This window comes from Chlorocebus sabaeus, chromosome 9 (assembly GCF_047675955.1).
Source record: "Chlorocebus sabaeus isolate Y175 chromosome 9, mChlSab1.0.hap1, whole genome shotgun sequence".
Taxonomy (NCBI): domain Eukaryota; kingdom Metazoa; phylum Chordata; class Mammalia; order Primates; family Cercopithecidae; genus Chlorocebus; species Chlorocebus sabaeus.
In genome coordinates, this window is record NC_132912.1 from 63330100 (window position 1) to 63345192 (window position 15093).

Sequence of the window (15093 nt, forward strand, 5' to 3'; positions counted from 1 at the left end):
CTTTTGTTGTTGAATTATGTATTCTCTTTTTAAAGGATCAATGAACGTCTCCATGGGTTGTTTCCGTCTGAGGAATGAAATAATGGGGCTTTGGAAGCTCCACTCTGTGGTCTGTGATTGTGCGAGTCTGTGAACTATAGGCACTCAGAGGACTCATCTCAGAGGGGATCTGATAAACAGTTCTGTTGCCACTTGAAAAAAATCAGGCAGGACATTTCTGCTGGGGCTGTAGTGGCAAGCAGGAAATAGCTAAAAGGGATAGAAAGTACATTGCCCAATCACTCATCCTACCTGGGTCTTTTGTCCCAGAGTTTCCTGCTTCTCTGCCTGCCCCCTGACCCCTCATATCATTGGGGTTTGCTCATATTACCTTCCAGCTTCAGTCAGAGGAAAAGCCACCTGTGCCAGCAGCATCATTTACTTCCTCTAGTATTTCAGCTCCAAGTCTAGTACTCAAGGAATGATAATGAAACATGATGAAATCAGTTCTAAATTGTTTGAAAGGATTAGAGAAAAGGTCTTTATGGCTTCAACATGTTTCCTGTAAACCAGGGGTGTTGTTAAGGTGTGTTTTTCAACACCATGTCCTCTAGCTTCAAGCCCTTTCATTGTGGCCATTGAACATAAGCATTATGAGAAGAGATGACAGAAAGGACCAGGAAGGTAAGAAACAGTGGAGAAGTTGCTGCAGCCAATTCCTTATGCTCTTCTCAATACCTGTTTCCATTTATGTTGAATCCAAATGTCCTCCGTGGCATTCAGCTCACATCTCTCCCCCAGCTATTCCATTTTCTACCACAGCCTAGCAAATACTTTTCCAATTAGCTGTATTTCTAGGTTACCACCAAATTAACCACAGAGGCCATAGAATTAATAGGAGCTAGGGCACTCACGACGGCCCCAAATATGCCACCAGTAACTCCACCAATAACAACTGTGAGGGCAACAGTCAGGTTTTGGCCTTGGTGAAACAATAGTCAGTTTTCCATGATAGTCTTGGGAACCAATACTTTTTTTCTCTCCCCTTGACTGCGTATACATCAATCTTGATGACTATGAGTTTATAATGCATAGCTACATGAGTCCCCGCTGGCACAAGTGAGCACCTGAGTACAGTAGTTACCTACAGATCTCCCCATCCTTGTTTGCTTATTCTCTCTCTCTCTCTCTCTCTCTCTCTCACACACACACACACAGACACACACACACACACACACACACACACACCATTTACTCTTTAGTAATGTATCCTGCCGGTGGCTTCCATAGCATAGAGATGCATTGTCTCTTCAACCCTGGAATCTATAGGATTTCTGGTCAACCCAGTTCGTGCACATTTTTCACTGCAACTAGAGTGACTGGGAACTCTGACACCCATGGACTTTTGGGTCTTGTTTTTGAAACAAAACAAGCACCCCCATGGCCTGAGAATTGCAAAAGTGTCACCGATTCACTGTAGCCTGGATTTTCCTTTTTTCATCAAAATTAGTACCTGTGTAGGAGAGCAGGCCTAGAGCCATGGCAGGCTGTGATGTTTGGCTTCCTTGCTTGTGTCTCCTTTCAGCATTGAACTAACCAAATTCCATGCTGTCTTTCTACCCACTTCCCTATCTTAGTGAAAACCTGGCAATTGTCGTTTTTTGTTTTTTGTTTTGTTTTGTTTTGTATTTTGTTTTTGTTTTTTTTTTAAAGAACTGTTTTTCAGTGTTGTTTTCTGTTCAGTCTGCCTAGTTTGTGACTGCAAATATAGGTTACTCTTAATGCTTGTCTGGAGATTTTTCCACGTGATTTGGGAGATGACGTAGGGCATGTTTGACTTGTAGCAGAGATGAAGAATGGATAAATCCAGTGCATGGAACATGATCGGAGATTCCCACAGACTAACTCACCCTGCCTCTAAGTGGGCCCTGAGTTCCTCTACTCCACAGATTCCTGCCTGTTGAACAGCCAAGCGTTGTCCTTACAGACGTGCAACTATACTAACTGGTATTGCACACAGTGATTTCCAAACTGGCACTGCTAGGAAATCCTTCATCTTCCATTTCTCAAGCTGGCCCTCTCCTGGAGGGAGGAGGTCTATGTCGCTTCCCTTTAGGGAAAGTGTTTTGCTTCTCTTGGTATTCTGTCTCCTTTCCCTCACCTCACTTCACCTTCATGTTCCTGGCCTGGGTGTTACTATTTACCTACTGATCACAGAATACTATATGAATTTCCATTCACAGCTTTGAGTGTTTATGAGGCTTTCCTGCTTCCCACCCAGCCCAAACCTTGGGACTTTCCACACACTGATCCTGTGATCAGTTTGACACAGGAAAGCACACAGGTCTTGTACCAGTTTGTATAGTAGTACCCTTTTGAACTGGCGACTCTTGAAGTAGAGTGTGCTGGGGGTTCGCATTGGCTGCTCGACACACACACCAAGTCAATTAGCATGCATGCCAAAAAAAAAAAAAAAGAAAATTAACCCTTAGAGTACTGCTTCAACATTTTGGTTTAATGGTCTGAATTTGGCCGGTTGGACAATACTTCTTTCCCCAGATGTGAGTCCTGCACAGAAAGTCTGTGCTTATTCTAGCCAGAACCTCACCCAGGATCCTCTCCTCTCTAGCTTTCTTGAGATGCTCCTGGGTCCTATATTTGTTAATCAACTAATGGTTTTTAAAAGGTCCAAAACACAACCACTGTGTTTAATTGAAAACGGGCCCCACTGCCAATGTGTTGGAGGGCATGAAGAACTGTGTTTTAGCTTTGGCATGTGTCCTCTCAAAGAAAGAAAGTTGTTCTTTAAGGGTTAATATGAAATTAAGGAATTTGGAGGCCTCTCCTGCTTGTCCTTCCTCCAAGGTATCTGCATGTTCCTCTTTAGATTCTTCGTTCAACTGCTGAATGATGATAAAAAATGATAGATATATAACAATTTCAAAAGCAACAAATAAATGAACAGTAGTTCCCAAATGGTTGAATGGAAAGACCCCTTGGCAATGCTTGCTTGATGATCCCAGGAGGCAGAAAGACCAAATGTTTTCTTTTATGAATATTCATTTCATCGTCTATCCTAAGCACTGCCACTTCTCAGCATCATGGGAGACTGGATGATACTACCTGTCATTTACCTCTTGCTTTTTCTTCTTCCTGTCTAATAGCCCAATAGAATCCTGCCAGAATTTCTACAAAGATTTCACATTACAGATCGACATGGCTTTCAACGTGTTCTTCCTTCTCTACTTTGGCTTGCGGGTAAGTTTGTGCAACATTACTCAGTATCACAATGGGGTGTTTCAGTCTGGGACCCAAGGATCATCCCGATCAGCGTCTGCTCTCACGGTCAAGATAAAACCCAGTGTTTCCAGGAGAGACAGCACACCTGCATTCTGCTTTTCAGTCTGGGAGAGAGCCCGCTCCTTAGCTAAGCATTTTCTGGAATTCACTTAAGTTTTGTTTCAAGGGGGAGAAATATGGATTGAGGAAAATTGATGATGTATCCACAGGTGGATTGTTTCTCATCTCTCTTCACACAATGCCATGTTCCCTTAAAAATTAAATAGAAATAGGCTGGATGTGGTGACTCACGCCTGTAATCCCAGCACTTTGGGAGACTGAGGCAGGTGGATCACCTGAGGTCAGGAGTTCGAGACCAGCCTGGCCAACATGGTGAAATCCCATCTCTACTAAAAATACAAAAGTTAGCCAGGCATGGTGGCGGGCATCTGTAATCCCAGCTACTCGGGAGGCTGAGACAGGAGAATTGCTTGAACCTGGGAGGCAGAGGTTGCACTAAGCCAGAGATCATGCCACTGTACTCCAGCCTGAGTGACAGAGTGAGACTCCATCTCAAAAAATAAAACAAAACAAAAGTAAATAGAAATAAACCTCTTCAGCTCTTAAAATTATGTTTAGCGGTGTTCACTTAGCTGAGCCCTGAGAGAGAAGTTGTGAGTATGAATGAAAGGAGGGTGAGGAGAGTAGATGGACAGAATTGTGTGTGTGTGTGTATGTGTGTGTGAATGTATACATACGTGCTTTATTTATAGTTATATTTACATGAATGAGTCTAATAAAAGTAAAATCACACAATCTTCCCTATGAAGCTGTTGAAAACCACAGAAAAATACACTGCCTGATCTTTCCATAAGACTAACATATCATATAGTTCATCTATTTAGGGCCCTATATGGGGCACTAGAAAACGTGTGTGTCCAACCATAAAAGCATGTGCTTTGTGTAGGTATGAGAAGGACATAACCTCTCCCTCCAGACTTTAAAAACTAAATAGAAATAGGCCGGGTATGGTGGCTCATGCCTGTAATCCCAGCACTTTGGGAGGCTAAGAGGGGTGGATCCCTTGTGGTCAGGAGCTTGAGACCAGCCTGGCCAACATGGTGAAATCCCATCTTTACTAAGAATACAAAATTTAGCTGGGCATGGTGGCCCTATGGAAATTCAAAACTTACCCCTATGAAAACTCAAAACTTACCCTTTGACAAAAGAGTGTACATTGGATGCCGGCACCGTGCTTCTCATGTTTTTTCTTTTTCTTTTTTCTTCTTTCCTCCAGTTTATTGCAGCCAATGATAAGCTGTGGTTCTGGCTGGAAGTGAACTCTGTAGTGGATTTCTTCACGGTGCCTCCCGTGTTTGTGTCTGTGTACTTAAACAGAAGTTGGCTTGGTAAGTCAACCTCTCTTTCCTTCTCCTTCCTGGTTCCCGAATCCTGGCTGAAGGACAGAATTTGCAGTGGACCAGGGGGCTGTCTCCCTACAAAGAACATTGTATGTATTAATGTGAACAATGCTCTTGGAGTTTTAGAAGTTGATGGTGGCAGCTCTCTTTGGAGCACTAGCCCCGAAGGGTTTGCACAGTTCGTGCTTCAGGTAATGCAGTTTTATAATTGTCAAAGCCTAGTGGTCATCACTGTCACAGCCAGGGCCTTTATGTTCATGGTTCTGTCACTTTTCATTCAGGAACTTAGAGTCAGGACTGGATTAAGAAGCCCATTGTGGTAAAGCCAGCTTTTCAAGTGGCTGGCCCAGGCACCCTAGAGGCCTGCCTGCCAAAGTTAGCTTCGGTCTGCTTCCAAAAAGTGGGTTCTTCATGGTCTATTTATAGGTACAAGGTTCTTTGGAGGGCAGGGAGAGATGACGTTTCTTGAGTCATCTCTCACCTTACAGGAGACTGAGGTCCCTTTCTGGGTTAACAGGAGAGTGCCACTGGGCTGTACTGTACAGGGCACATCCTGGACCAGGACTAGAACACTTTAGTGGGGAAAGTAACTTGACCAGAGAATAGTCCTGGAAGTCCAGGGCTTAGAGAGACAGCTTCAGGTTTCTCATTGCTGCGTTGATTTCATTTTTTCCCTGAATTCAGAGTATTCCTGCTGTCCTGGGGTCTACTAGGGAAGAAGGGAGGCTGAAACAGAACCTGGAGGACTCTCTGTGGGTTCCTTCTGTCCTTATTTTTTAGGAATTTTGGCTTAAGTTAATTATTTAAAAAGCAATACGCATGCGTTGTAATCAGTGAAGACAAAGATGTGTGAAGAACACATTCATCATCTTTCCCCCTTGCATCCATCACTGCCTCCTCCTTTAAACACCCGGGGTTCCCAGGCCTTCACATGTGAAGTGTTTTAGAGATGGTGGTGTTTGTATGAGAAATTGTATCAAATAATTGCATTGCACCACAATTTGGCTTCCTCACTAATCGTGATGGACATCCCTTCAGCTCTGTGATAACTCATTTTATAACAGTTGTATAAGACTCCATAATTTGTTTGTATCACAGTATATTCAGCCATAACCCTAATGATAGACCACCTGAATGTTTTTCTTTTCCTTCTATTGCTGCTAGAAACGATGGTTTAATAAACACCGTTATTCATATATTTGTATAATTCTATTTCTGTCAATAGTTCCAGGTTCCTGGAAGAGGAATTGCTGGTTCAAAGAATGTGTGTATTTTCTTTTGTGCAGACATTGATGGATAACTTAAAAAAATGTTGTGTCAAGATAGGCTTGCACTAGCAATCCATTTTGTTGCCATTGTTAGCACTGTTAATTTATTATATACCTAGTGTCAAGTAGTTTTAAAAAATAAGCATCTTCTTAATATAGTATGTGTGGTACTCTCTATATTATATGCACATACATATGTGTGCATGCATACACGTATGTATGTGTCCCTATCCTAAAAAGATTTCTTTTGCTACTAGTTTTCTTATTAGAATTATATTCTCTTGCTCTAAGGAAAAGTTTTCGTTTTGGACCTGAGATATGCTTGGTTAGACTGGATTTTTTGCTTATCGTATTCCAATTCCTTCTTATTTTCTCCTTATCCTGATGAGGCTAGTAGAGTCACACACAAATCTGAGAAGTGTCCTCAGTGTAACTTACGTGTTCCTGGGTGTCAGCGGTCCCAGCTGCTGTAGCTTCACTGTTAACTGGCTTTGTGACCTGGGAGCTCACTTTTCTTAGCCCATTGTTTTTCATCTGTGAGATCAAGATTTGGCTAGATGATCTTGAAGAATCTTTTAGCTCAGAAAGTCTTTAAGGCTCTTGAGTCATTAATGGGAAATGCAGGATCTAGGTCATTGGGGTGGACAGGGAAGCTAGTAGAATTCTATCAGCAGCATCCCTGAGTCAAAATTATGGATGAGCTGTTAACAGGGAGTCCTTTTAAAACATCTTGTTGCTAAGAGTTCAAACACACACCCATGCACACACAGGGAAATCGACGGGGAAGGGGACAGGCGGGATCCGCCTTCTTCACCTGGCTGTGCTTAATTACCGTGTGCATTCGAACAACCACTTTGCTTTTCTGGATCCTCAGTTTTCCCATCTGAAGATTGGGGGTTTAAATGAAATTACCTTCTAGTCCTCATACTTCCTGAATCTGCACTTTCTGCCAGTGTTCATTCTCTCTTGGTCCCCTGTGGGCCTGGGTGATGGAAGGGCTCCCTGGTGACTGTGGTGGAGACATCCTCCTCTGCAGTGAGCAGAACATGCCCCTAGTAAAGGTGTGGAGCTGAGCCTCCTTGTGGTGAGTGACACGTTCTCTGAAGCATTTTAGCGCCAGGAGTTCTGGTATGCTTTGAAATCCATAGCCTTCTTGTGGATGATTTAATTCTGATTTTTGGAGATATGTTCTGATCTCATAAAAAATCTATTGGCATAAACACAGAATGGGGGCAAAAAATAATTGAATAGGAAATAAAAGAGGTTGAAATGAATTCTAATGAGATACATCTTTGCATCAACTGTGGTCGCTTTCCAAAAGAAATGTGCTCTAAATGTGCTCGCTTCCGTTTGTATATTAATATTTATTGAGCATCTACTATATGTCAGGTACCGTCCCAGATGATTGAGAAACAACAGTGTAGAAATAGAGTCCCTTCCCCCTACCCTCCTATACTGCAGTGTGGGGAAAGCAGGAAACACTGAACCTAATAAGGAAGTAAATGACACGGTATGATTAGGAAGCATCAGGGCTGTTGAAATTGAACCCATAGAACAATAACCTTTTGGTCTATGAGATAATAATAACAAAAATAAAAAATAATCTCTCTCCTCTTGTAGGAGAAAGCACCTGTAATGAAATGCTTTGGGTTCTTTGGTAACGAAATCTCCTTGGGTGAGATCTAAAACTTATCTCCCTGTTATGGAAGAGGATTCAGGATAATAATATTTCAAGGAGGTTCTCATCTGACTTAATACATGGGTTATTACATTGTGAAACAATTATTGTACTGATGAGCTGCCAGAGAGAAAATGAACATTCCCATGAGATATGACTTATAAAGGAGAAGAAATAATCCCATTAAATAGGGGCATTTCAGGCTTGGCTGCCCTTCTCCTGGAAAGTGGAAGGGTGCTGCCTTTTCTGGCTGAGGTTTGGGATAAGATGCAGGAAACTGAAGTCTATGCCAATTCTCCTGCACAGACTTTCCCAGCCCTGCTGAGGGTAGGACTGTGCAGTAGCTGGCTCTGTGGGAGATAAAAACCAGAGTGAATGCAGGGCCCCTGCCCGTACCTTTCCCAGAACGCTGTCCGCACCATGTTTAGTTTTCAGTTGTTGGCATATGATTGTGTGTTGTATAGTACAGAATACATTCATTGCACAGATCATCCTAGCTCATGTAACGGTATACTCATAGAGACACTAATATGTAGTCAGCTTCTACTGTGTGATGGGCACTCTGGAAAGCCCCTCACATACATGGACTCAATCCTCAGAGCAAACCTATGAGGCAGGACTTGTCATTTCCCCATTTACAGATGAAGAAACTGAGGCTCAGAGAGATATCTTGTCCAAGGTCACACCTCCTGGGAGTGGTGGGAGGGTTGCATTCCCCAAGATGTGGTCTGACTTTATGTCCACACTCTTCCTCTGCTCTTCTTTCTGTGTCCTTACCCTTGAATGATTTGCGGTTGAGAGTCCTGGTTTGGGAATGACAGGGCTGGTTTTGCTGCGTTGTGTTGGCATCCCTCCATTGGTGCTTACTCATAAAGGGCTTCACTCCAGGCAGGAAGAGAGGGAAGAGATCTTATTTAAGACTCCGTGTTCTCCTGGCTCCTCTTTCCCCCTCCTCCTTGCCCACCTCCAGTTTCTAGAAATGCCAGGAGGACTAGAAGAACACAGAGCTAGCCTGGTATCTCCCGGGTCCTAGTGCCCCTCAGCAGCTTGGAGATCCGACCTGCTCCATCTGGGACAGAGAGACTGAAGCTTAAGCACATCCCCAGATATTAGCGCAGAGTAGATTAAAGCTCAGCTCTGAGCTCCACCAACTCAGTCTACATTTTGGCTCACCCATTTGCTGATGGGACACTTAGCATGAGCATTTTATCTTCCTCAGGCTCAGTTGTCTCACCTGTACAATGGGGTTAATTATAGCACCCACCTCATAGGGATTCACTGAGGTAATGTGAGTAGAACAATACGTACTTCATATGAGCTTAATGAACAGAAGCCAGGATTACCTCGGCCTCTCTTTCTAATCTACCTATCATATTTTAAAGCACTGCAAGGGAAAACAAACCAGAACAGAATAAAAAATAAGGCAGCGGATGTGAGGATACTCATGTCGACAAGCAGCAAGATACTGCTTATTTTAATTCCTGTCCCCACCCACCAACTTATTCATTTTGTTTCCCTTACAAATCCCGACCTCACTAAAATAAATGCACCTTGAAATGAGAGCTGCATCTTATTTTGAGATTTGAATAACATGCTCCAAGGAGAACTCATTTGTCCGTCTGTCTCATTCTCTTTTGGGAATGTATCCCCAAGGTAGGTCGATGAACTGTGCTGCCTCTGTTTGTGTGTTTGTTTTTTTCTTTTTGTTTTTGATTTTATTTTATGGAGTTTGGCTCTTGTTGCCGAGGCTAGAGTGCAGTGGTGCGATAATGGCTCACTGCAACCTCCGCCTCCCGGATTCAAGCAATTCTCCTGCCTCAGCCTCCCCGATAGCTCAGATTACAGGCACTCGCCACCACGCCGAGCTAATTTTTGTATTTTTAGTAGAGACGAGGTTGCCATGTTGGCCAGGCTGGTCTCAAACTCCTGACCTCAGGTGATCTACCCGCCTCAGCCTCCCAAAGTGCTGGGATTACAGGTGTGAGCCACTGCACCTTGCCTGTGTGTATGTTTTTATTGAGGGTGATCTTGTGGGATTTAAAGAAGGGAGTAGGGGCAAAGTAATGATGCACTCACCAGCCAGTTTTCTAGCCCATTTTTATTACCTACTATGCGCTCAGCACTGGGATGAGAGGAACACATGCCGGACCACCCTGTATCCTACCGGTACTGTGATTCCCAACACCATCCCCTGTTCTTTGATGAAATTGGGATATGATAAGGGACCATGGTCATTGGAACCATGATTGGAAAACCATAAACTTGATTCTATTGTCTGTATCAGAACTGGCCTTAGACCTTAAACCTTAAAACCTTCAGTAAACTCTGCTAGAAAATAGAAAACTCTGCTAGGAAATAGAAAAATGAGTTAATGCCCAATCACAGGGCAATTGCAATGATGTAGGGTATCTGCTTATAAATATATGCCCAAGCAGTCCTTTTTTGTGTGTCAGAAGGCAGTAAAAACAGGATGATATAAAAAAGCACAGGCACTTAAAAACAACAACAGCGAAAGAACAAAACATTGTTCCTGTTTGAGACTAAGGTTGCAATCTCATTTTGGAACCAAAATAAACACACATGCAGTGACAGCAGGTAACACTACCCACTATATAATTAAGCCCGTAATTGTGAGGTACAGGCTGTAAAGGCTGTGGGAGTTCAGAGGAGCAAGAGCTCACGTGGGTGGGAGAATGAGGTTAGGCTTCTGTGAGAGGCCGGGGCTCAGTGGAGGTTGCAATAATGGGCTAAGACAGGGAGAATGAAGCCTAGTATGTGTGGAGCATGGTATGTACCTACAGAAGCGAATACCAGCCTAGAGAAGAAAGTGGCCTTGCTACTTGGGAGGCAGAGGCAAGAGGACCCCTGAGCTCAGGTGTTTGAGACCAACCTGGGCAACATAGTAAGACCCTATGAAAGAAAAGAAAAGAGAAGAAAAGAAAAGAAAAGAAAAGAAAGAAAGAAAGAAAGAAAGAAAGAAAGAAAGAAAGAAAGAAAGAAAGAAAGAAAGAAAGAAAGAAGGAAGGAAGGAAGGGAGAGAGAGAGAAAGAGAAAAAGCAGAAGGAAGGAAGGAAGGAAAAGAAAAGGAAGGAAAGAAAAGAGGAAAGAAGGAAGGAAGGAAGAAAGGAAAGAAGGAAGGAAGAGAGAGAGAAAGAGGAAGGAAGGAAGGAAGGAAAAGAAAAGGAAGGAAGGAAGGAAGGAAGAAAGGAAAGAAGGAAGGAAGGAAGAAAGAGAGCAAAAGAAGGAAGGAAGGAGGTAAGGAAAGGAAAGGAAGAAGGAAGGAAGGAAGGAAAGAAGGAAGGAAGAAAGGAAGGAAGGAAAGAAGGAAGGAAGGAAAGAAGGAAGGAAGGAAGGAAGGAAGGAAGGAAGGAAGAGAGAGGCCTTGCTGAGTGCCAAACATCAGTCTCACAACCCTGCAAAATGGTATAGTAGTTTTCCATTTCCAAGCAGTTCTGTGGTGACAAATCCAATATGGGTCTCTCCAGAGGCTCTAGGGAAGATTCCATGTCCTTGCCTTTTCCAGTTTCTAGAGGCCGCCTACACCACTTGGCTCATGGCCCCTTTCTCCACCTTCACAGCCAGCAACTGAGGGTTCATTTCCACCTTGCATCACTCTGATCTTGCTTCCTGCCATCTCTTCTTTGCCTCCCTCTTCTACTTTTAAGGACTCTTGTGATTACATTGGGCCCACCTGGATACTCCAGGATACTCTTCCCATCTCCAGGTCAGTCCATCAGCAACCTTAATTTGCCTGCTGCCTTCATTTCCTTTTGGCATGTAAATGACCATATTCACAGGTTCCAAGATTAACATGGACATATTTGGGGGTCATCGTTCTGCCTACCAAAAGGGGCATATTATTATTCCTTTTATTATTTCCAAAGAGGAATCTGAGACTCTGAGGGGTTGAGTGACTTGCCAAAGTCAGAGCCCAGAAGAGGGAGTGCTGGGATCCGGGCCCCTGTTCAGATATGCCAAAAACTCTGCATAGCCTTTTGGAGTCTTTTGCATCAGGGGTCATTCACGGCCCTTCGGGTCCCTGCTTCATGGTATTTTCCAGCCTGTTAGGGAGGAGACCCTTGGGGAGAGCCTTATGGAAGCCCAAGACCTTCCCACACCCCTCACTTCTGTGGAGTGACATGTTTTTTTCTTTTCATGGGAACAGGTGAGTTACTAGACAGACTTGCCTGTTACCTGTTGTTCTTATGTAACTTACCCTGAGGTTTGGGTGCCCCTTTGCAGCTGCAGTGACTGAGGGGAACATATTAGGTCTGCATGACCTCCATCTAGAAGTCCTCTTTTATAGGAATCATGCTTTCTGGAGTTTACAGAGAAACCCAAATGAGACAAAGAGTTGTGGTGGTAGGCCACCATTTTCCTAAAGGAAGCGGTGGATGGGGTCAGCACACCACTCTTCCTTTTAATGGTCACCCCACCCAGGGCTCAGTTGAAGTCTCAAGCATCTCTCTGTTGTTCCTCTGCTTCAATGGAGCATCTAGCCCCAAAGCCACCTGCTTGACTGAAGAACCCCACCTTCAGGCAGGGTCAGGATGATTCTGTGAATCCCTGGACCTTCTGTTGACTGGCCTCTGCATTTGGTAAGAATAATCAAGAATGAAAGCTGTGGCCTGGTTTCAGTTTCCTGACATCAGTGATTTTCAGTGTTTGGGATTTAAACAAACACAATTAGTATGGTTTGGCCAGAGAGCGGAGGCAAACCCTGGTCAGCATCCCCATATGCACAGCCCTGCCTCCCGCCTCCCCTTTATCTGTACTTCCTGCCCCAGCTCCACTAGGCTGCTAACTGTATCCACTTGCTGTCTCTGCCCTGTGCCTGGTCATGAGGAAGTTCCTGCCCGCACTCTGCAGGTTGTAATCCTTCTCCCCATTAAGGCACAGCTCCGACTCCACCTCCTGTGAGCAGCTTTCCATTCTCATCCATTGGAATGAATTCCTCTCTGACCTTTTTTTTTTTTTTTTTTTTTTTGAGATGGAGTCTCGCTCTGTTGTCCAGGCTCAAGTACAGTGGCGCGATCTCGGCTCACTGCGAGCTCCGCCTCCCAGGTTCATGCCACTCTCCTGCCTCAGCCTCCTGAGTAGCTGGGACTACAGGCACCCACCACCACACCCAGCTAATTTTTTTGTATTTTTAGTAAAGATGGGATTTCACCATGTTAACCGGGATGGTCTCGATCTCCTGACTTTATGATCCGCCCGCCTCGGCCTCCTAAAGTGCTGGGATTACAGGCGTGAGCCACCACGCCCGGCCTCTCTGACCTTTTTATTGTGCTCTTAGGATTCGTGTTATAGGAGCACCATACACAGCCTGCTTTGTACTGACAGGTAGGAATGCAGGCTCCATGACAGCCATGTGGCAGGGACTGTGGCCCCCTTGTTTTTGGCTATGTCCCTAGTACCTGGAACGGTGCCTGACACATAGTTCACATTTGTTGAATGAGTGAGTCTTCTTAGGATCATGATAGTAATGAACAGTTATTGATTGCTTATTAAAAGTAGGCACTGTGCCAGCATCTCATAGTCATTCTCTGAGTTAATATTCACAATAACACGATGAGTAAATATTCATAGCCCAAGTTGACAGTGTGGGAAGCTGAGGTTCAGGGTCTAAGTAAGTGGCAGGTCCAAGACTCAGGTTAGTCCAATTCTGGAGCCCATCTTTTAAAATGATTAGACCAGTGGTTCTCAAAGTGTGGTTCCTGGACCAGCAGCATCAGCGTTACTGGGGACTTGTTACACGTGAGGATTCTTAGAGCTCAACCGAGACCCATGGGTCAGAAACTGCGAGTTGGAGCCAGCAATCTGTGTTTTAACAAACACCCCTGGTGATCTCCAGTTTTGGAGCCACCGTACCCACTTATGCTGGGATGGTTCTCAAATTTTTATTAGAATCCCCCAGAGTGCTTTAAAAACTCTTCATGTTCAGGCCAAGCCTTGAAACCATTAACCTAAGAATCTCTGGGTGGAGGGTGTGACATAGGCTCAGCATCTTTTAATGTTCCTCAGTTGTCTCTGAAGTGCAGTCAGGATGAGAACCACTTGTATACATCTCTTAACTTTCTAAACTTTACTGTGCATGAGAAATACCAGGAGATCTTGTTAGAATGCAGCTTCTGATTTAGGAAACCTATGCTGAGGTCAGAGATCTACATTTCCACCAGCTCTCAGGTGTAGTGATGCTTCTGCTCTGTGGACCACACTTTAAGTAGCCAGGCTTTCCAATCCACTTAAAAATGGCCAAAACCACAATTACTTTTGCACCAAACTAATACATTGTGCTATCCAGTATGGTAGCTCCTAGCCACATTTGCCTGTTTAACATTAAAAGCTCAGCTCCTCCATCCTACCAGCTGTTTTCAGGTACTCAAGAGCCCCATGTGGCTCATTGGCTGTGGAGCTGGACAGCACAAATGTGGAACATTCCATCATCGTAGACAGTTCTGTGGGGCCACCGTGCTCTAGAATGAGTCCGTGACAGCACATACCATGGCTGTTTACTTTTTGTATGCCCAGGACACTCTTGCACATAGTGGAAGCTTAGCAAATGTTTTCTGAAGTGATTTTGAGTAAATGGACCAATGGTAAAAATTCTATATCTAAAAGAAATAAATAACTTTCCTGAGGAATTGCTAGAGAAATCATGAATACACTGTTAAAAAGGAACCCTCTACCACCCTACCCAAATTAAATTAAATATATCAGTAGGCAAAAAAACACAAGAGACACTGGACCATACTCCAGCTCCAGGACACCCTGTTCTCTGCTACTACTGAAATGGCATTTTTGAGCTCTGAAAGGAAAGGTCTCTGGTGCCCCCTAGAGGCTAATCCTGCAATTTGCGGGATTTGTGAGCAATTAAGTAGCCAGGGGAGAGGAGGGGGGACCAATTGGCTCATGGCTCAGATGGGCAGTTAGTGGTTAGCAGCGGTGGAGATACGCTCACTTTGAACTCCCATAAGCTATTTGGCGTATGATAACGTGACTCAACCGCTATGACCAAAAGCCCCCCCCCCCCCCAAGGGAGCTTCTCAGTGACAGTGCCCGAAGCCTGGAAGGAAGGGCCCCTGAGTGCCCCCAGAGGTCACCCACTCCATGTTTCAGGCAGCTGACTTTCAACTTGGACGTCTAGATTCCCTGAAGCCCAGAGCCTTCTAAGTAAACTGCTGTCTGTAGTCTGTGGGTTTCTTTAGAATAACAATAGTGAAATAAAGAAAAGTAAAAGTGGGATTTCCCTTTTTGGGCCAGGTGTCCTTAGGAGAGTGGGGCCTGGGGGATTTGAGAGAAAGAGAAATCCAAAAGAAAAGTGCTTCTATAACCAGAATAAAGTTAGATGTGTTCATATTACATGTATTACATATGTATGTATATATATGTATATATGTGTATGTACATATAGTATATAATTGTTTCACGTGCTCTTCCAAACAGTACTATGAAATAGGTGTCATTT

General features: G+C 44.1%; 1 protein-coding gene across 10 annotated transcripts in view; it reads left to right on the forward strand.

Annotated features, from left to right (window-relative positions):
• The window catches only part of KCNMA1 (potassium calcium-activated channel subfamily M alpha 1), a 762160-nt gene that overhangs the window by 447247 nt on the left and 299820 nt on the right, over positions 1–15093 (forward strand). For all 10 annotated transcript variants that reach the window (XM_038010350.2, XM_007962879.3, XM_038010343.2 and 7 more), the window contains exons 4-5: positions 3144–3237; positions 4556–4667. In XM_038010350.2, coding sequence (XP_037866278.1) covers positions 3144–3237; positions 4556–4667 — 206 coding nt within the window. The remainder of the gene's footprint in view (positions 1–3143; positions 3238–4555; positions 4668–15093) is intronic.